The following is a 20,330-nucleotide window of genomic DNA, read 5'->3' on the forward strand; positions in this document are numbered from 1 at the left end:
CTCGGCGATCCCGACGTTGTACTCTTCAGAGCCTCGTTCACTCGTGTCAATATGGTCTCGTGAATCTCCGACACATCGATATCAGTACTATTTGCATTTTCAGTCTCCATACCCCTTTCTGCATGGATTAATGCCTCCATTTCCACAGGAGACGATGCCTCACGCACTTTCTTACCCTTCACAGCAGACGGAGGAGAAAACACAAGGATTCGTTTGCTATTCCTTCTCGGCATACCGTCTATGAAGAGTGAGGGTGATGAGAAAAGAAATACTAACAATAGCACAACTGAGATCAACTCAGCTCCGAAACCCGGTGTGTAGGAGCTGTAAGCAAAACACGACCTCTCGCTACGGAGTCCAAGCTGTCGAGAGAGAGAGAGAGAGAGGGAGAGAGAGAGAGAGAGAGAGAGAGAGAGAGAGAGAGAGAGAGAGAGAGAGAGAGAGAGAGAGAGAGAGAGAGAGAGAGAGAGAGAGAGAGAGAGAGAGAGAGAGAGAGAGAGAGAGAGAGAGAGAGAGAGAGAGAGAGAGAGAGAGAGAGAGAGAGAGAGAGAGAGAGAGAGAGAGAGAGAGAGAGAGAGAGAGAGAGAGAGAGAGAGAGAGAGAGAGAGAGAGAGAGAGAGAGAGAGTCTATTGTGTCATGTAGTTGAATATCTAATCTTGCAAACAGACATGCAAAGGAATAGGTGTTGGTGCTTTTGGTCCTAGGCTTATATCAGTGCCAAGGAAACCGCAACAGTCTGAAAAAGAACACACTGGAATGAAACTGAGCAATAAGTGCATGGTATAGGCCTACACTGCGCACAACTGTTGGTACTGCACCAAGGACTGACTCTTTCAGAACAACTTAACAATGTGTGCATGGTCTAGACTGCACACGTTCTTAGTTCTGCAACTAGGACTGACGCTTTCAGTTCAAGTCTCTGGCTCCACTTTTTGTTGACTAATTTAGTCAGAACCTAAAGGGGAAGGCTGCGTATGCGTCTCTGGGTCTTCCTCGCTCGCTGCACCTTCTTCAGAAAGAGGTTCCACGCCGCTGAGGTCGTTGGACGGTTCATCCTGCGCCGTATCATCATCATCTTCTCGCTCGAAGTCTCCTTCCAGACGATCTGTTGGATCCGACAGCAGAGGTTCGCAGTGCCATTGGCGGTCCTCGTCTGTGATCTCGGGCACGCTGAAAGCCTGACTCCATTTGTCGATGAGCTGCCGTTTGCCGTCGCTGTCTTCGGTGATGAAGCTCTTGATGGGGATGACTGGAAACTCCACGCCGTCATCGACAGAGCGTACCATGATTCCCCAGTAATCTCCACATTTCAGGCAGTGCAGCTTGCCTGTTCTGGGGATGCTTGCGTCGTAGGCTTTTTGTTGAGAGAAGTCATCGTCTCTTCTGTCGTATCTATTTTGCAAAGAATCCAAAACAAGAGAAAAGTCAAAGGCCGCCGGGAGATGTGTGGGTGGAGGTATTCTAAAATATGTCCCCCACAAACTCGCCTGATGGTAAGCCACTAGATTATGAGACAACTTGCATGAGGTTTAACTTGCCTCTAAACGAGAGTCGGTGGTAAAGAGATCCGGAGAGAGAGAGAGAGAGAGAGAGAGAGAGAGAGAGAGAGAGAGAGAGAGAGAGAGAGAGAGAGAGAGAGAGAGAGAGAGAGAGAGAGAGAGAGAGAGAGAGAGAGAGAGAGAGAGCAAATCCTAAACTTTGAGAAAGCATGCTTACTTGTTGCTGAACTCTGCCCCAAGAACAACGCGGTTGGTTCGCTTCAGGAGACGAATGTTTTGTGAAGTACAAGCAGGAACACCACAGCCCCGGCATATCAGTCTGTACATCCCCTCTGGCAGCTGTTGGCGCAAACGTTTGGCGTCTTGGACATCCTGCAATCATCATCATCATCATCATCATCATCATCATCATCATCATCATCATCATCATCATCATCACCATCATCATCGTCGTCATCATCGTCATCGTCATCATCAGCAGCAGCAGCAGCAGCAAGAAGGACGAGCCGCAGCAGCAGCAGGAGGAGCAGCAGCAGGAGCAGGAGCAGTAGCAACGTCATCGCCTGTTTGATTTTATTTGTGTGTACAAGCAAATCATAGGCCTTATTTTTGAATTCAAGGCAGTCACCTGCCTTTGCTAAAGGTACTCGAAGTTGCCTGCAGTTAATATTGACCATGGTCATGTCAACTCGAACATTCACAGGGCCACATTTCATTAACTGTCCTCTTCTTTTGTTGTTCGCATGTAGACAGGTCAAACTGTCAGTTCGGTTTGCAGCACTGACAAATTGTGCTGTCCTCTCTAACTGAGGTCTCGGGCCGAACAGCTTTTCTTGCAGTGGGGTCTCAGTACTCAAGACGGGTCTGCCTAATAGTCTTTAAAATGGGGCACATTTAGACGATTTGCTTTGCTGTCTGGTTGGCACATTTCATTTTGCAATATGGCGTTACATGATCAGAAGCAGAAGTACATTATAGTTAGACAAGATCATATACCTATGTCAACAGTTAATACCTTGCGCCATCGTTTTTTCCAGTTGTCTGTCTGTAAGGCCTGGATGGCTTCCGTGTGAGCCTTGGGGTCACGGTCCACTGCTTCCTGGATCTGCTTGACGGCATCACGCATGATCTGCTCGCTCTGAATATTGTCACGCTCCTTAGCTGTACTGTCCGAGCTCTGGCGACCCATCACGCAATAGCGTGAGTTCAGCTCACGGGCGCGACCTGCGCGCACAAAGGTCCAGATTGCCACACACAAAAATGACCAGTCCTAATTTTCATCAGAGTTCAAAACTGTGACAATATCTTCGTAGACGTTAACCATTCTGCTATCCAGCGCGACATGAATACACAAAAGGTCCGCCCAGACAGTCGCAGAATTAGTCTACATTTATTTTTGTTTTGGATCAGATTGAAAAAACCGGCACGGTGGCCTAGTGGTAAGGCGTCCGCCCAGTGAGCGGGAGGTCGTGGGTTCGAACCCCGGCCGGGTCATACCTAAGACTTTAACATTGACAATCTAGTGGCTGCTCCGCCTGGCGTCTGGCATTATGGGGTTAGTGCTAGGACTGGTTGGTCCGGTGTCAGAATAATGTGACTGGGTGAGACATGAAGCCTGTGCTGCACGTTAAATGTCAAAGCAGCACCGCCCTGATATCACCCTTCGTGGTGGACTGGTCGTTAAGCAAACAAACAAACAAACAAACAAAGATTGAAAGAATAAAGGACAAGGTACAAACAACAAGAACATCGCACAATAAGTAAGGTTGAATTGTTCAAGTGACTGCACACTTAACCAAGGAAAATTCATTGACTTTAATACCACAAGAGGGACAACGAAGGACACACTTCTGATGGCCGCACAGTCACGTGCTTTAAATTTAGGATGCAGAGACTCGGTAACTATTGTCTTCTCTTCTGGAAAACAAGAAGTTTACATGTAATATTTTTACGAATACAAATTATTGACTTTATTGAAAGGATAAAATCGAATACATGTAGACGAAAAAAATGCACAACACCGACCTCGAGTCTGAACCATTGACACCATGCTGGCTTCGTACAGATATCGAATGACGAGGTTACAGGCCTTGAAATCCAGGCCCTCTTCTGCTGCGGAGGTGCAGATGACCACTTTGTGTATTCCAGCGTTGAATTTCGCCATCACTTCTGTCACTTCACTTTTGGTCATCCCTGTCAAGACAGGAAACATGACGTTGTCGTTTCTCTCACAACTTAAAACAACCCCAACTCAAAGCAGTGCATGTGCACTTATTGCAGACTACAAGGAAAACAGTGCTCGGCAGAAGCATTTCAGCTGAAACCTCATAACGATAGCACCCCCAAAATGGCTTTTTTTGCACCAATCACGCTTACAAGCAATACAAAACAACGCAAAGCAATCATTTATATGATGTGACTCAAGCGGCAACCAAGTTTTCAGTGAAAGAAGAAGAAAACGCCTAAACGAATTTTAGAGCAATGCAAGTCCCAACTACATCTTTAATTTTCACATGAGGAAGTAAGATCGAGTCTTTCAGAATGTCAAAGTCACGTCCCCTCTCCCTCTACACAAGCCATATAAAACTCGCAATGTGACGCACACACAAAAATCTCTAAAACTTTAAGCCTATCCCGTCAAAACCAGACAGACACAAGATGACTAAAAGAGAGACAGCAAAGCAAATGACAATTAAGTTATCCCAGAAGATCCGTTTCCTCACCTCCATTCTTGACACTGGCATTGACCCCAGTGATGCGGCCAGGGATGAGAGACTTCAGCTTGGGATGCCTCTCCATCCATCTGAGCAGCGCCTTGGACAAGTCCAGTGTTCTGACGAAGATCATACCTCGTACATTGTCGTCGAGGTGATGCCACTCGCTGTCAGTCATTGACAAACAGTCCGTGGACTCCACAGTGTCTGCTGAGGACTCCACCTCTGACGCTTCTTCTCCATTCCTTTCATCCATTGCAAATTTAGATGCCGCCTCTACGTTCGTTGGAGCCATGGCGATTCCTGAAGCAGTTGCTTCTCTCTCAACTGCCTCAGCCTCCTTCTCCCCTGGGGCTTCGGCGGATTCGGACGAAATCTCCAGCTGCTTTTCGTAGGTCTGGTCATCCTGGGTGACTTTCAAGAGCAGTTCTTCGAGGTACTTCAGCTTTGGGTTCTGACATTCCTTGCGGGCGCACTCGTATTGAAGGGAAGGTAGTTCTTCGTTGGACTTGTAATCTGTGTGTCTCTCGAAGAGGCCGAAGAGCTCCTGGTCCACTTGTTCCTTGTTGTGTTTCTCGCGGCGCATGCTGTCCACCTCTTCTTTTAGGAGCTGCAGTGCTCCCAGTGAGTCACAGTCTTCGTTCAGGATCAGGCATCGCTGACAGTGCTGGACACACAAACATACACACATGCATACATATCTTTACAACAAGTGCTAAAATGTTTGACCAATGTTGTCAAAGTATGCTGACCTATGAATGGAAAGATGGGACAGACAGACAGTAGACAGACATTTCTAGAACCCAGCAGTGACGACAGAACAAGGGGCTTTTTCAGTCAAGCTAAATGATTCTTTTTACTCAGTGATGTTCTTTATTTTATTTTAACCCACCAGGGTGTTTTATTTAATGTATTTCATAGTGTGTTTCTTTTTCTTCAGCGGGAATAAAGCAGCCTTGGTGGCCTTGACTGAGCTGTTTTAAAACCATACGCCCATCTAACCTTTCTTCTTGTTCGTCTAACCTTACTTTATTTGAAAACAAACAAACAAACAAACCCTGAGATAATATTTTTTCTCCTCCTTTAGTTATTTTGTTTTTACCTCAGTTGCATGCAGGTTGCTAGCTACTATACCCTTATTTGTTGCCCTCTCTCTCTCTCTCTCTCTCTCTCTCTCTCTCTCTCTCGCTCTCTCTCTCTCTCTCTCTCTCTCTCTCTCTCTCTCTCTCTCTCTCTCTCTCTCTCTCTCTCTCTCTCTCTCTCTCTCTCTCTCTCTCTCTCTCTCTCTCTCTCTTCTTTTTGTAAAACCCTGAGACCATACCTGCAGCATGTTGATGTGAGCAGTGAGAGCGTACAAAGCCTTCTGGTTGTCGACTTCCTTGATGGCTTTCTCAGCAGTGCTGAGCCACTGTGTGTACTGGTCCTCCCCTCTCTGTGTCACTGGTGCCTGGAGCTGCTTCTTCAGCTGTTCCGAAGATTGTGGAGTTTCTAGTTGCTTAGCCTGGTGAAAGTCTGTACAGGCAAAGTCAATGCACGTTGTTACTCACTGGCAAGAAGATGCAGTGTGTGTGTACGGGTGGGGGTTGGGGTCGGTTGGTTTTGAAGTGAAGAAGGGAAAGAATGATACGAAGAAAAACTAAAAACGTTACCCTTAAAACTAAACTTAAGTCAAATGCACATTGAATGAAAAATGAAAAAAAAAACGCTGCTAGTTACAGATTATTATAACTTGCTTTCATCATTTTAAACACTATCACAAGCAGAAGCCGCACCACCACTATCATCATCATTATCATCATCATCATCATCATCGTCATTACATCATCATCATCATCATCATTACATCAGCATAATCATCATCATCATCAGCATCAGCATCATCATCATCCTTATCACCAAGAACAACAACCACTGCCGGAACTAAATTATAAAAGATGACTTCCCTTCGGTCACTGATCCAAAGCCCAATTAAGTGGGGTCATTCTCAAACGTTGGAGAGAGCCTTGAAATCTTCAATAACTCGTGATGGTCAAGAAGAAAATATTTAAAACAAAAAACTTACATCTTTCAACATCCGGGTCAGCAAACATTCTCTCTTCCACGATCTGCATTAGGGCTTCAATCCGTTCCTTTAGCTTGTCCACTTTCCGTTTCTCGCATTCATGAATATCTGGAAATAAACACAATCTCTGCTCTGCTTTATTCTATACACAACCTCAGGAAAAGCACATGCACGGCGAATATCAGTGCATTGATATAAATTATTTTCTTGGCCACATAACAATAGTGTGTTCAAACTAAATGCAAAATAATGGGAACACTCTAATCTTTCAATCAGGATAGGAAACAAAAGCTGCTGTGTTGTTTGTACACACACACACACACACACACACAATCACGCACAGAGAGAAAGAGAGAGAGAGAGAGAGAGAGAGAGAGAGAGAGAGTGAGAGAGAGAGAGAGACAATCAGACAGACAGACAGACAGACAGACAGACAGACAGAACGAAGCAGAGACAGACACAGAGATAGACACAGAGAGACAAAGTAAGCTTATAGAGAAACACAGAGACAGAGAGAGAGAGAGAGAGAGAGAGAGAGAGAGAGAGAGAGAGAGAGAGAGAGAGAGGGAGGAATCCATCTATGTATCCATCCATCCATCCAGTCAGACAAAAACTCCCAAAGCCCCCTGCTGTGTCTTGCTACCCCCCTCCCCCCCCCCCCCCCCTCGGATTTTACAATATTCTGGCACAAAGCGTATATGCTGACAAAACCAAAGCAAGTATAATACAACGAAGGCAAGCATATATAGTCTGTGTGCCCAATACTCACCAAGTTCCGGCTCCTTGACGTATTCCTCCAAGTCTTGCAGGTGCTGTCTGACGCTACAGATATGCGTGACGTCAAGCCGTGCACACAGTTGCTTCAAGTACGTCTCTGCTTCTTGTAGGACTTTACCCCTTGCTTTTCCTACCCCGGGGCTGGCCGTGAGACCTATGATCTGCACACAGCCAGCAAAACGGTGATGTGTTAGAGTTCGGTAGCTTAAAACACTGAAGTTTTAAGTGCGCATAAGTCAATGTAAAGCTACAAAAAACGTGATATCATCTGGAAGAATTTGTATGGAAGAATTTTGTAAGAAGTACCCAACAACAAGTGAAAACATTACAAAGTAATGTCTTGTTCTAATATGCTAAACACATATCGTTGAAGATGCCTTCTTAACAGGCTAAAATCAAACAGCAAGTACCAAACCATGAACAATTGTGACCATATCACTGCCATTCCAAATTCTCTCTGGTTTAGAAGAGTCATAACAGTTTTCCAACAACCAGGTGGGCTTAAATAAACAAACAGATAATATAGTCAGTTGCACAACCATATGAAGGTAGAAAAAGAGAATGTTGTAAAGAAAAGAAAAGAGAAAATCACAATATCTAATAAAAGTTAAACGAAACAAACCTGGGGGAGTTTGACCTTGCTACTGTGTTCCCCAAACTTGAATTCCATGTACAGGTTCATGAGCGACCTGAGCGGGTGACCTCCCCTGGTGTGGTGACACTCATCCAGCACGAGCAGGGAGAACTGGTTCAGTGACACTTTCTTGCTCTCCACCGCCTCCACCAGACACTGACCCGTCATCACCACCACACTGCTCCTGTAATGACGTCATCAGTTACAACGTTAGTGGTTGCGTCATCAAATGTAGCTGGTTCAGTTCTCCACCGCCTCTGCCAAACACTGCCCGGTCACCACTACCACCCCTCCCCTGGAATGACGTCATTAGAGGTTGAAACGTCAAGAACTGGTTCAATGACATTTTGTGGTTCTCCGCCACCCCCACAAGACCGTACCCCCTCATTGCCACCTCACACTACGGCGTCAGTACAACTTCAAGATCTGCACTGAAGAACACCCTGAAATCTGCTAACGTCTTCGAGCTTTTATTCCACAGCCTTTTGAGAAACTCAAGAGACAACATTGCCAGAGAAGACGTATGCCTGCCTAGGAATCCAAGGTCATGCATGTTTATTTTCTTAAAGAACATGATAAATTTACGGAACATTTGCATCACATCCGATGCGTCTTGCATCACATCTGGTGCGACTTGCACCTTGTAATCAAACACAAAAATAATGCAGACTACTCAAGCTTGTATGACGTCACAAAAGGGCATTTCGCTTCCTGTGATGCCTTGTACGTGTATTTTGTGATGGAGGAAGACAAGTTTGTTTGTTTTGTTTGTTTGTTTGCTTAACGCCCAGCCGACCACGAAGGGCCATATCAGGGCGGTGCTGCTTTGACATTTAACGTGCGCCACACACAAGACAGAAGTCGCAGCACAGGCTTCATGTCTCACCCAGTCACATTATTCTGATACCGGACCAACCAGTCCTAGCACTAACCCCATAATGCCAGACGCCAGGCGGAGCAGCCACTAGATTGCCAATTTTAAAGTCTTAGGTATGACCCGGCCGGGGTTCGAACCCACAACCTCCCGATCACGGGGCGGACGCCTTACCACTAGGCCAATCGTGCCGGTAGGAAGACAAGTAAAAGACAACAAACAAACAAAAAAACAACAACAAAAAACACACTAACATTTTTTCATGATGTTGCCTTTGGGTTGTCTTGTACTTCGTAATGCCAGAAGAAAGTCATGCTTACTGCCCACGCTTGTATGTTTGGAGCAAAGCACAAAGACTGTCTGCAGTCAGCAGAATGGTTTCATCGCAATAAAGAAAGAAAACTACTTTAAACTACTCACGTGTGAAGGACCTCACTCAAGGGTTGTCTACTGCCAGCTGTGCCACTGGTCTCCCCGCACTTGAGGTGGGGTTTGAACTCAGGCAGGTAGGCCTGGAACCGTTCGAACTGCTGACGGGCAAGGCGAACTTTGGGTACCACAAAGCCCACCCGTCTATCCTCGCCGCCCTTCAGGTGTTCCTGAAATTGTCAAAGAGATGTTAAGCTGCTTCTTTACACAGATTAAGTCTAATTTATTAAATTCTATGAGAACAATAACATCTGTAACAGACAGGAGACACTTTTATGGTCAAAATGTTGATCAACACACAAACAGAAGACAATTGAATTATCAAGGTTTCTTCCTCACTCCCTATAATTATCTCTCTCCCCATCTCTCTCTCTCTCTCCCTCTCTCTCTCTCTTTCTCTCTCTCTCGCTATCTCTTTTTCTCTCTCTCTCTCCCTCCCATCCTCTTTTTTTCCCTCTCTCCGTCTCCAATCTCTCTCTCTCACCCCCTCTCTCTCCCGCTCACTCAATCTCTTCCTGCCTTCCCTCTCTCTCTCGTTCTTTGTCTTTTTCTCCTCCTTATTTCTCTCTCTCTCTCTCACCCTCCCTCCCTCCCCCTCTCTTTCTCCCCCTCCCTCTCTTTCTCTCTCTCTCTTCTCCTCTCTTTCTCTCTCTCTCTCTCCTTCCCTCTCTTTCTCTCCTCTCACCCCCCTCTCTCTCTCTCTCTCTCTCTCTCTCTCTCTCTCTGTCTGTGTCTCTGTCTCTCTCATCTCCGCATACTTAAAGACAATGTAGGTCTTCCCTATCCCGATGGGCTTGCTCCCTCTCCCCCTCTCTCTGTGTCTGTCTCTCCCTCTCTTTCCATCTCCCCTCTCCCCCACCCTATCTCTCTCCTCACACCTCTGTCTCTCTCTCTGTCTGTCTCTGTCTCTCTCTGTCTCTCTGTCTCTGTCTCTGTCTCTGTCTCTCTCTCTCTCTCTCTCTCTCTCTCTCTCTCTCTCACCTCAGCATACTTGAGTACTATGTAGGTCTTCCCTGTCCCGGTTGGCAGCATGATGAGCACGTTGTTCCCGTTCCTTGCTGACGTCAGCAGCTCATCCTGGTAAGGTCTCAGCTGGATGGGACCCTCCTTCAGTCGTTTGGCCTCCTCCTCCCTCAGCACCCCTGACGTCACAGCGTTCACCCCCATCCCCCTCTCCAGTTGACGGCTGTTGTTTTCCTCCGAGATGAGCGACATCGAATCGTCTGGTGGAACGATAACTTGTAACGAAAAAGAAAGAAAAAGAGAGAGAAATATAAAATTCGGAGTCCAGCATTGGTCGTCATGCGGCTAGTAAAAACAATTGTTTAGTGATAACTGTTGCTTTCTTTGGTTTTTGCAGTGGTACTTCCAAGCAAAAGAATGAGAAACACTAGTATATGTAATGACTATTGTAAGTTGTTCTCCTATCAAACAGACTAATATCAAGACGTAATGTAATGTCGCTGCAGGTGAAGAAAAATAAAGAATTGTTCATTTTGAGCCACTGTTTCCGAAGCAGACTCCCGTACTTGAAACAGTATAATGATGACCATTGTTTTTCTCGAAGAAGAGGGACACAGAGTTGTCTTGTAGTTGTACAGCGACAGTAGATAACGAAGAACATTGCGATTTTGTGTGGTAAACGACCATAGACCATACATAATGTGATCGTGACTTTCTCTAACGATGAAAGTCGTCAAAGGCTCTGCTCATTAAAAACGTGATGCAAGACTACTGTAAACGTGTCATTGCAATCCACTCATCTGCGTGAGTGTGTGTGTGTGTTGGTCTGTCCCTCAGTTTGTCTCTAAGTGCCAGCTTGTTTGTGTCTCATGTGTTTTGCAGACTCCACTCACGATCATCAGACAAGTTCTTTTCGTGTAGTTTGGATGACTCCAGCACATACTTCTTGACCGTCTCTTGTTTGCTGCGATCCAGATTGGCCAGCATCGTCGCATCCACTTCTCTCACTGTTTCTGTGCTAGCACTGCTGCCCGCGTCACTGGCGTTATCCTCCGCTGACACCGCTTGTGCGTTACCTGTAATGTCACGCATCGGGGCATAGCAGTTACGTCATTTAGTTGTCGAGACATGCACGTCATATCACTTATCGGGGGGATGTCAACCACGCCACGTGTTAGGGCTCGTCACGTAGCATAATACAATAGTCACGTAATATATCAGTTACGTTATTTGTCAGGAAATAGCAGTCACGTTATGTGTCAGGACATATCAGTTACGTCATTTGTCTGGACATGCACATCATATGAGTTTATCGGGACGAGTCAATCACGCCGACGCGTCATGTGTTAGGGCATGTCACGTATCACAATACATTTGTCACGTAATATATCAGTTACGTTATTTTCAGGGAATAACAGTCACGTTATGTGTCAGGTCATATTAGTTACGTCAGTTGTCAGGACACGCTAGTCGCGTCACGTATCGATTAGGACGTATCAGTCACGTTACCTGTTAGGACATTTCAGTCCCGTCTGATATCAGGACATATCATTCACGTTTCGTACCGGGACATAGGCCTATTTGTCAAGTTGTGTATCAGAATACCTTACTCATATAATATATTAGGACATATTAATCTCGTCACATATCAGGATGTATCAGTCACGTGTTTGTCCAGTTACGCATCAGGATAAATCGGTTATTTCACATATCAAGACATATCAGTCACTTACGTATCTTGACGTAACAGTCATATCACGTGTCAGTGACGGCAAGTGCCAGAACACATAATTAACATTAACACATCAAGATATTATATACCAGTCCCGTCAAGTATCAGGACGAAAGTATCAATGACATCACGCATCAGAATATATCTGTCGCGTCACGTATTTAAACATACACAGGTCACTTCACAATCAGGATGTATCCGTCATATCAGCTATCATGCCATTTGGGACGCGTCACATGTCATGCCATTTCTGACTGACGTCATTGAGCGAGACATATTCGGTTTATTTCATGGAGCAAGACATGTCACGTATCCCAAGGAAAAAGACCTACCGTTCTCAGACGTTTCTTCTGTGGTATTGTCAGTGTCTTCGCTCATTTCCCTTCTGATCAACTCTGCAAATATATTGTAATCTGAATAAATCGGAAATATCCGCAGCATAGTTGTACAAGTAAATGTAGAAGGTAGTATGCAGCTCCGTAAGATCTATTGCCTCTTGACGTTGAAATTCACATTGACACGTGCTTCCTAGCGCCTACTGCGTTATCGACTACCATGGCATTAAATATGACGGCCTTACGCAGCCTGCATGTGTAAAGTGTGTGTGTGTGTGTGTGTGTGTGTGTGTGTGTGTGTGTGTGTGTGTGTGTGTGTATGTGTGTGTGTGTGCATGAATGCGTGCGTGAATGCGTGAGTGCGTGCGTGCGTGCGTGAGTCCTTGCGTGCGTGCGTGCGTGCGTACGTGCGTGCGTGCGTGCGTGCGTGCGTGCGTGTGTGTGTGTGTGGGTGAACGTGTGTGTGTGCTTGCGTGAGGGCACGGGACCAACCAGCAGCGGTGTTCCACAGTGACCTCAGACAGCTGGGGTCGAGTGCTGAATGGCCCCAGGGTCCGGTCCGACCCGAGGCTCCTTCCAGAACTCTCTGCAGCACCAGTGGCCACAGCTCTCCCCTCTGGCGCGTCCAGGATGCCAAGATCTCGTCCAATCTTCAGCAGAAGCAAGCACAATTATGAGCAAACTTGGACAGCGGACAAGATCAGGCCATAACTGACCCGACACTGCATCCAGAAGCTTTCGGAGCACCTGGGGCGGCAGACAATATATCTCTACTTTCTGTCGCGTCCAGGACGTCATTGTCTGGTCCAGGTTTCATCAAAAGCAGGCATGATTATATCTAATCAGAAATGCACGCAAAATATAGTCCACGTACACAACAGAAAAAAACCAGCAACATGGTCCGTCATCCAGGACGTCATTGTCTGGTCCAGGCTTCATCAGAAGTAGGCATGATTATAACTAATCAAAAATGCACGGGAAAACATTGTAACGTACAGAACAGGGAAAAAATGGCAGCGCCATGGTCCGGACCAGTCTTTATGAAAAGCAAGCAGGATTGTTTGTATAAGAACAGGAGCTTGCAAAACATAGTCAGTCCACATTATCTGCCCAACACCACGTGTTTGTGAATAAAAACGTGGAGAATTCTGGCTGCAGCAGTTTTAGTGTTGCAAGAAGAAGAGGCAAAGGGGGTAGTGAAGGAGGAGGAGAACAACACTGAAAAAGGCAATGAGGAGAAATAGGGGAAAAAGGAGAGGAAGTTCCCGTAGTAGTGGTAGAAGAACATTAAAAGAACAAGATGAAGACGAGGAAGACCATCACAAATACCACTACCTCAACCACCAATAACAAGACCAATATCAACAACTGAAACTCATCATACCAACAGCTACAAATATCTTCAGATTAGAACCAAAATCAAAATTCCCTACCTTCCCCCATCCTCTGCTGCAGAAGTGCCAACTCCAGCAGTGGAAGAATGTTCAACACCACTTCCGCTAGCTGTGTCCCCCACCAGATGTGCCGCGTTTGGGCGTTCAGACAAAGAATCTGCAATGAATGTTGTCAACTGATCAATCCAGTCAGCGTTCCCTTCCCTGTGATCTGCCAGATCCACGTCCTTGTGCGCATCTGTGGATCCTTCGACGTCATCTGGTGACCCCAAGGATCGTTCATCTCTGGGAGAGGTTGTGAATCTGTCCTGAGGTGCTGCCGATATATTTAGAGCCAGGGTGTTTTCTGAGACGCTTCCACTCGGTGAGCCTTCGGGTGGTGTTTGCATCTCCAATAGAACCTTTAAAAGAATGAACCGCCCAAGGAATAGGTCATTGAAGTGAATTCAATGAATGATTATTTCTCTCTCTCTCTCTCTCTCTCTCTCTCTCTCTCTCTCTCTCTCTCTCTCTCCTCTCTCTCTCTCTTTCAGCCATATCTCTCTCCCACCCTTATCTCTCCCACCCTCCCAACCCCGTTGAAACGCACGCCAACAAACCTTGGCTTGGTTGGAGTACAGACAGGCCAGCAGATAGGTAGCCACTTGCACGTGCCGTTCTTCTTCAGGGATATCATCAGACCTCTGGGCCATGTTCAAAACCTGAGGCGCCCGCTCAGGTTCAAGGAGGCGGAACTGCTGCAAGAAGTGAAGCAGGTGGCTGACTGAAAGCGTCCCGTCCCGCAGCGTGTCGGCCAGAACAGTGACGAGGTGTTGGTGGACAGGCAGGTAGACGCTGCTCACGCGCACCACGTTGTGTACGTGCAGGTGTTCTGTATCAACACAAACACGGCTTGACATCATCGTTATGGTTGTCCACCCACTCACCAGATAGTCAACTATGACTGTCTGACGCTATGCTTTTATCAACTACATACACTATGGACACATACCATCTTCTTTTCATGTCTTTTCCTTTTTTCATTTAACACGCCCGTCAGCTAACCAATTATGATTGTCTATCCACTCACCGGGGAACCAACTATGACTGTCTATCCATTCACCAGCGAACCAACTATGACTGACTATACACTCACCAGCTAACTAACCATGACTGTCTATACCCTCAGCAGCTAACCAACCATGACTGTCTATACACTCACCAGCTAACCAACCATGACTGTGTATACACTCACCAGCTAACCAACCATGACTGTCTATACACTCACCAGCTAACCAACCATGACTGACTATACCCTCACCAGCTATCCAACCATGACTGACTATACACTCAGCAGCTAACCAACCATGATTGTCTATACCCTCACCAGCTAACCAACGATGACTGTGTATACACTCACCAGCTAACCAACTTGACTGTCTATACACTCACCAGCTAACCAACCATGACTGTATATACACTCACCAGCTAACCAACCATGACTGACTATAGGCCTACACTCACCAGCTAACCAACCATGATTGTCTATACCCTCACCAGCTAACCAACGATGACTGTGTATACACTCACCAGCTAACCAACTATGACTTTCTATAGGCCTACACTCACCAGCTAACCAACCATGACTGACTATACCCTCACCAGCTATCCAACCATGACTGACTATACACTCATTAGCTAACCAACCATGACTGTCTATGCACTCACCGGCTAAACAACCATGACTGTCTATAATTATACACTCACCGGCAGCTGACCAACCATGACTGTCAATACACTCACCACTGAGCTAACCAATCATGACTGACTATACACTCACCAGCTAACTAACCATGACTCAGTGTCTCTACACTCAGCAGCTAACCAACCATGACTGTCTATACACTCACCAGCTAACCAAACTTGACTGTCTATACCCTCACTAGCTAACCAACCATGACTGCCTCTATACACTCACCAGCTAACTAACCATGACTGTCTATACCCTCACCAGCTAACCAACCATGACTGTTTATACACTCAGCAGCTAACCAACCATGACTGACTATACCCTCACCAGCTAACCAACCATGACTGTCTATACACTCACCAGCTAACCAACCATGATTGTCTATACACTCACCAGCTAACCAACCATGATTGTCTATACACTCACCAGCTAACCAACCATGACTGTCTATACACTCACCAGCTAACCAACCATGACTGTCTATACACTCATTAGCTAACCAACCATGACTGTCTATACCCTCACTAGCTAACCAACCATGACTGTCTATACACTCACCAGCTAACCAACCATGACTGTCTATACACTCATTAGCTAACCAACCATGACTGTCTATGCACTCACCGGCTAAACAACCATGACTGTCTATACTTATACACTCATCGGCAGCTGACCAACCATGACTGTCAATACACTCACCAGCTAAATCATCACTGACTATACACTCAGCAGCTAACTAACCATGACTGTCTCTACACTCAGCAGCTAACCAACCATGACTGTCTATACACTCACCAGCTAACCAAACTTGACTGTCTATACCCTCACTAGCTAACCAACGATGACTGCCGATACACTCACCAGCTAACCAACCATGATTGTCTATACCCTCACCAGCTCACCAACGATGACTGCCTATACACTCACCAGCTAACCAAACTTGACTGTCTATACCCTCGATCACCAGCTAACCAACGATGACTGCCTCTATACACTCACCAGCTAACCAACCATGATTGTCTATACCCTCACCAGCTAACCAACGATGACTACCTATACACTCACCAGCTAACCAAACTTGACTGTCTATTCACACACCAGCTAACCAACCATGACTGCCTATACACTCACAAGCTAACCAACCATGTAGACACAACCATGATTTGTCGGTGATGCGTAGACACTCGGTTCTCACCTCACCCTGAAGGTTAGTGTCTTCCGTCTTCGGTAGGCCTTCGTGGGTGTGATTTTGGACTTTTCCTTGTCATAGACAAGTTTCCTCACACGGTTATCGGCCCTCATCTGGCCGGGTTTGACTTCCGAGTGTCCTAGGAAAGCTGCCTGTCAGGGCTGACGAGTCTTTCCAACCCGGCGCTTGTGAAAGCAGCAAAACATGGGGGATCTTCATCCGCGAAAACAGCCGTTGGGAGCTCCTCGTCCGCCCGTTTTACCGTTGGGATGTGAGCCGTTGGGAGTACACTCTCCTCGTCCGCCTGGTCAGCCGTTGGGACGTAGAGTCTTTGTAGGTAACCCATACCTGGGGGTTTGGTTCATGGGCGCCAGGGCGTGTCCACGCACCGGTGGGCCTGCATGCCGCATGTTCGGGGCCAAACCTTCTCCGCGCCCTTGCAATTCTGCCTGGGGACATAAGGCCCCCAGTTACCACCCAACACCTCGTGGAGGGTTGCTTTAAAGCTTGCATAGGACTTGTTGTGGAGAGGCTTACTGGCAGGGAGAGACTTACGCAAGCTTGCTGCTCTCTTTTTCGCCGGTGCTGCAAGCAGCTTGGCTAGCCGGCGGTGAAGGCTGAAAGCGAGATGTGACAAGCACTGACATGTATGTACGCCAACACGCTGCGGGCGCATCACACAACCATTCGTTGGGCTAACCAACCATGATATGACTGTCTACACTCACCAGCTAACCATGCAACCATGGCTGTCCATTCACTCACCAGCCAACCAACTATGACTGTCTGTACACTCAGCAGCTAACCAATCATGCCTGTCTGTACAGGCTCAGCAGCTAACCAATCATGCCTGTCTATACCCTCACCAGCTAACCAACCATGACTGTCTATCCACTCACCAGCTAACCAATCATACCTGTCTATACACTGACTCACCAGCGGTGCCAGAGCGCAGAGCGTCAAGCAAAGCATGAAGTACATCCTCCGGGTTATCCCTGTCCTTGTCCAACAACCAGTCCAGTAACACTGTCGCCGCTTTCTGCACTTCCTTCTTTTTTTCATGACGAATCACACTCAGCATCGTCTGCATGTCCACAGCTTGAAAAACCCCACAGAAGTTCATGACAATGAGACGCGGGACGCTATATGATTTCATCAACTATCACTATGGGCACAAAACAGCTTCTTGACTTTTCTCACGTGATTTAAATGACTACAGCGCATCATTTCTACGTTTATTATTTGTTTTATGTTAGACTGCAGCACTGCATGAGTTTGTGTTGTTGTTGTTGTTGTTGTTGTTGTTGTTGTTGTTGTTACGTTCTTGCTGTTTTCTTGTTTGTTGGCTGACAGCCTGATACTCAGTGTCACAGAAATGGACAAGCCTTCGAGTCACCTAATCGCAGTAGAAACAAAATGTAACAATCAACAGACAATAAATACTTAAATCTATAAACTGACGGACCAGCAAAAACCAATTACCCTCTCCAACTGACTTGCACCTTCCTCCCCACCGGCACCACCGCTACACCCACTCCCTCACACACATCATGTACTGCCCATCAAACTTACTATACACGTCACAATCAAACGATGGGGAGTGGTGGGGTGGGGGTGGGGTGGGGGTGGGGGGTTTGGGGGGTGGGGGGTTGGGGGGTGGGGTGGGGGTGGTGGTGAGGGGAGGGTATGTACTTTTTTCACCTCACCTATCATCTTTTTTTTTTTTTTTTCTTCTTCTTCTACTCTCTCTACAGCTGAGCGTCCTTCTTCATTGGCGTTTTATAAATTTATCAATTGTGTGTGGTTTTCTACAATGGACAAAATCTTGCATCTTTAATGTTTGTTATTGTCTTACATATGTCTGTGTTTGGGATGACTTAAGTGTTGTTTGTGGCGGTGTCATAATGGAGTTAACATAGTAACAATCACAATAAATAAGAGAAAAAGCAAATTGTAAGCGTGCTATTGCTAAAAAAAAATTCCTAAGTAACAGTTCTCTTTTCATACACACCATACACACAAGTGGTGTTTAGTGTAACAATGTAAGTTCCGCCTTTACCCCGGTGCCGTTCTCCTTTTAGCGAAACGAAAGAAAAAGGAGGCGGCGAGGGAAGCCAGAATAGAAGTAGGCCTACCTATCATCTTTTTTTGGAGCATAACGACTGCATGGGCCGGTGTAAACTTGAGCAGAGCCAGACAGGGTTTTAAGAAGGACACGGCGGAGCGAAGAGATCCATTCTGCAAGTATATTGCTGTTTCTGGAATCCTAGAACTTCCATCTCCATGGCCGTTCTCTACTCTTCTGTCCTCTGCACGCCCACCCTCTGCCATCGCCAATGCCGTTCGGATAGTTCTTGGTCTTCACTGGTTATAATCAAGCTCTGAAAAGTGGACATAATCGACAAAACGTCATAATTAAGTTCAGAATACCACCACCACACAAAGTCACACGTACACTACAACACACAAGCACATCACATCAAGTAGCCAACACAACACAAAAACAACACAACACAACGCAACACAACACAACACAAAACAACACAAACACAATATAATACAACGCAGCACAACACAACACAACACAACACAACCGTACACAACACAACACAACGCAACGCAACGCAACGCAACGCATCGCATCGCATCGCAACGCCGCAACGACTCGGAAACGAAACGAAACGCAAATCAACACCACACAACACAACACAACACAACGCAACGCAACGCAATACAACACAACACAACACAACACAACGCAACGCAACGCAATACAACACAACAAAACACAACGCAACACAACACAACACAACGCAACACAAAACAACACAACACAACGCAACACAAAACAACGCAACACAAAACAACCCAAAACAACACAACACAACACAAACACAAAACAACGCAGCGCAACACAACACAATGCAGCACAGCACAAAACAAAACACAACACAACACAACACAACACAACACAACACCTCTTACCTACAGCTGGAACCTACCTGGCTCCCCGCACCTCAAGAAAACAACACGCAGACATCCGTTCACAATTTAAAAGACCCACTGAACTGTGATACTCCTCCTAGCCAGCAAGCTTTTCCCACCAAGTTTTGTATCACATACTGTTTAAGACAAAACTGTTCTGTCACGAACTTAGTGATGTTGCCAAAACGTTATACTATAAGGTGTGACACGCTATAAGTCAGCATGCATAAAGTGTGCACTGTTTATTGTCTACAATTACGACCGTCGAGCAAAATCTGTACATAGGTAAACACGATATGACACGACACAGGTAAAGCCGCGGAAGTCGGTATGCTGATTACACTCTTGTAATTATATCGACTTCACTAATCTCAAACTAATTACCTGTAAAACAGCCACAACTTCAAACGTGTCCGTTTTCTCGCTGAGCAGCAGGCAAGAAGTGTGAGGACAAGGCTTTTCGTCGATAACAAAAATTCCCATGGCACAAATTAATGCTACTTTCGGTTGGGAATTCCCCGAAGTCGAGTGGGACTTCCAATGCGCCGTTTCGGGTAAACACGTTTTCATTACGTGCTTTTATTTTTAGAACTTGCACTACAAGTGTAAAAAGTTGTAGTGCGGCGACTGCAATTTAAGACCAAGACACAAATTGATTGAACAGTGACGGCTGAAAATGTGTCCCTCGTGTGTGTGTGTGTGCATGGGGGTGGGGGTAGGGTGTGTGTGTGAGTGTACGTGTGTGTGTGAGATGTGCGTGTGTGTGTATGTATATGTACGTATGTGTGTGTGTCTGTCTGTGTATGGGTGTGGGTGTGTGTGTGTGTGTGTGTAGAGTGTGTGTGTGTGTGTGTGTGTGTAGAGTGTGTGTGTGTTTGCCGTGTGTGTGTGTAGAGTGTGTGTGTGGACTGTATGTGTGTGGGTGAGGGTGGGGGGTTATGTGTGTTTATATATGTGTGTATGGGTGCGTGTGTGTGTGTGTGTGTGTGTGTTTATGAGTATGTATGTGTATG

The 20,330-nt window shown here is 46.2% G+C and overlaps 1 protein-coding gene across 1 annotated transcript; it reads right to left on the reverse strand.

The window, feature by feature from the left end:
- Positions 1-686: 686 nt before the first annotated feature.
- LOC138966933 (interferon-induced helicase C domain-containing protein 1-like) lies at positions 687-19,849 on the reverse strand. The gene is made up of 19 exons (XM_070339336.1): positions 19,702-19,849; positions 18,468-18,713; positions 17,269-17,430; positions 14,014-14,285; positions 13,454-13,815; positions 12,513-12,670; positions 12,018-12,080; positions 10,847-11,029; positions 9,972-10,228; positions 8,982-9,160; positions 7,676-7,871; positions 7,046-7,214; positions 6,277-6,384; positions 5,536-5,726; positions 4,224-4,881; positions 3,526-3,693; positions 2,516-2,724; positions 1,718-1,872; positions 687-1,393 (listed from the first exon to the last, which is right to left on the reverse strand). The coding sequence occupies exons 2-19, from the start codon at positions 18,661-18,663 to the stop codon at positions 946-948; spliced, it is 4,134 nt and encodes a 1,377-aa protein (XP_070195437.1). The 5' UTR covers positions 18,664-18,713; positions 19,702-19,849; the 3' UTR covers positions 687-945.
- Between the last annotated feature and the right edge of the window lie 481 nt (positions 19,850-20,330).

Source organism: Littorina saxatilis, linkage group LG5, assembly GCF_037325665.1.
Source record: "Littorina saxatilis isolate snail1 linkage group LG5, US_GU_Lsax_2.0, whole genome shotgun sequence".
In the NCBI taxonomy this organism is placed as follows: Eukaryota; Metazoa; Mollusca; class Gastropoda; order Littorinimorpha; family Littorinidae; genus Littorina; species Littorina saxatilis.

Coding starts and splice junctions, on each gene's coding strand:
- LOC138966933 (XM_070339336.1), bottom strand. CDS start 18,663: ATGGCAGAGGGTGGGCGTGCAGAGGACAGAAGAGTAGAGAACGGCCAT. Junction 17,431..18,467: donor GCTCCAAAAAAAGATGATAG/GTAGGCCTACTT, acceptor GGGTTTTTCAAG/CTGTGGACATGCAGACGATG. Junction 7,215..7,675: donor GCAAGGTCAAACTCCCCCAG/GTTTGTTTCGTT, acceptor GGCTGTGTGCAG/ATCATAGGTCTCACGGCCAG.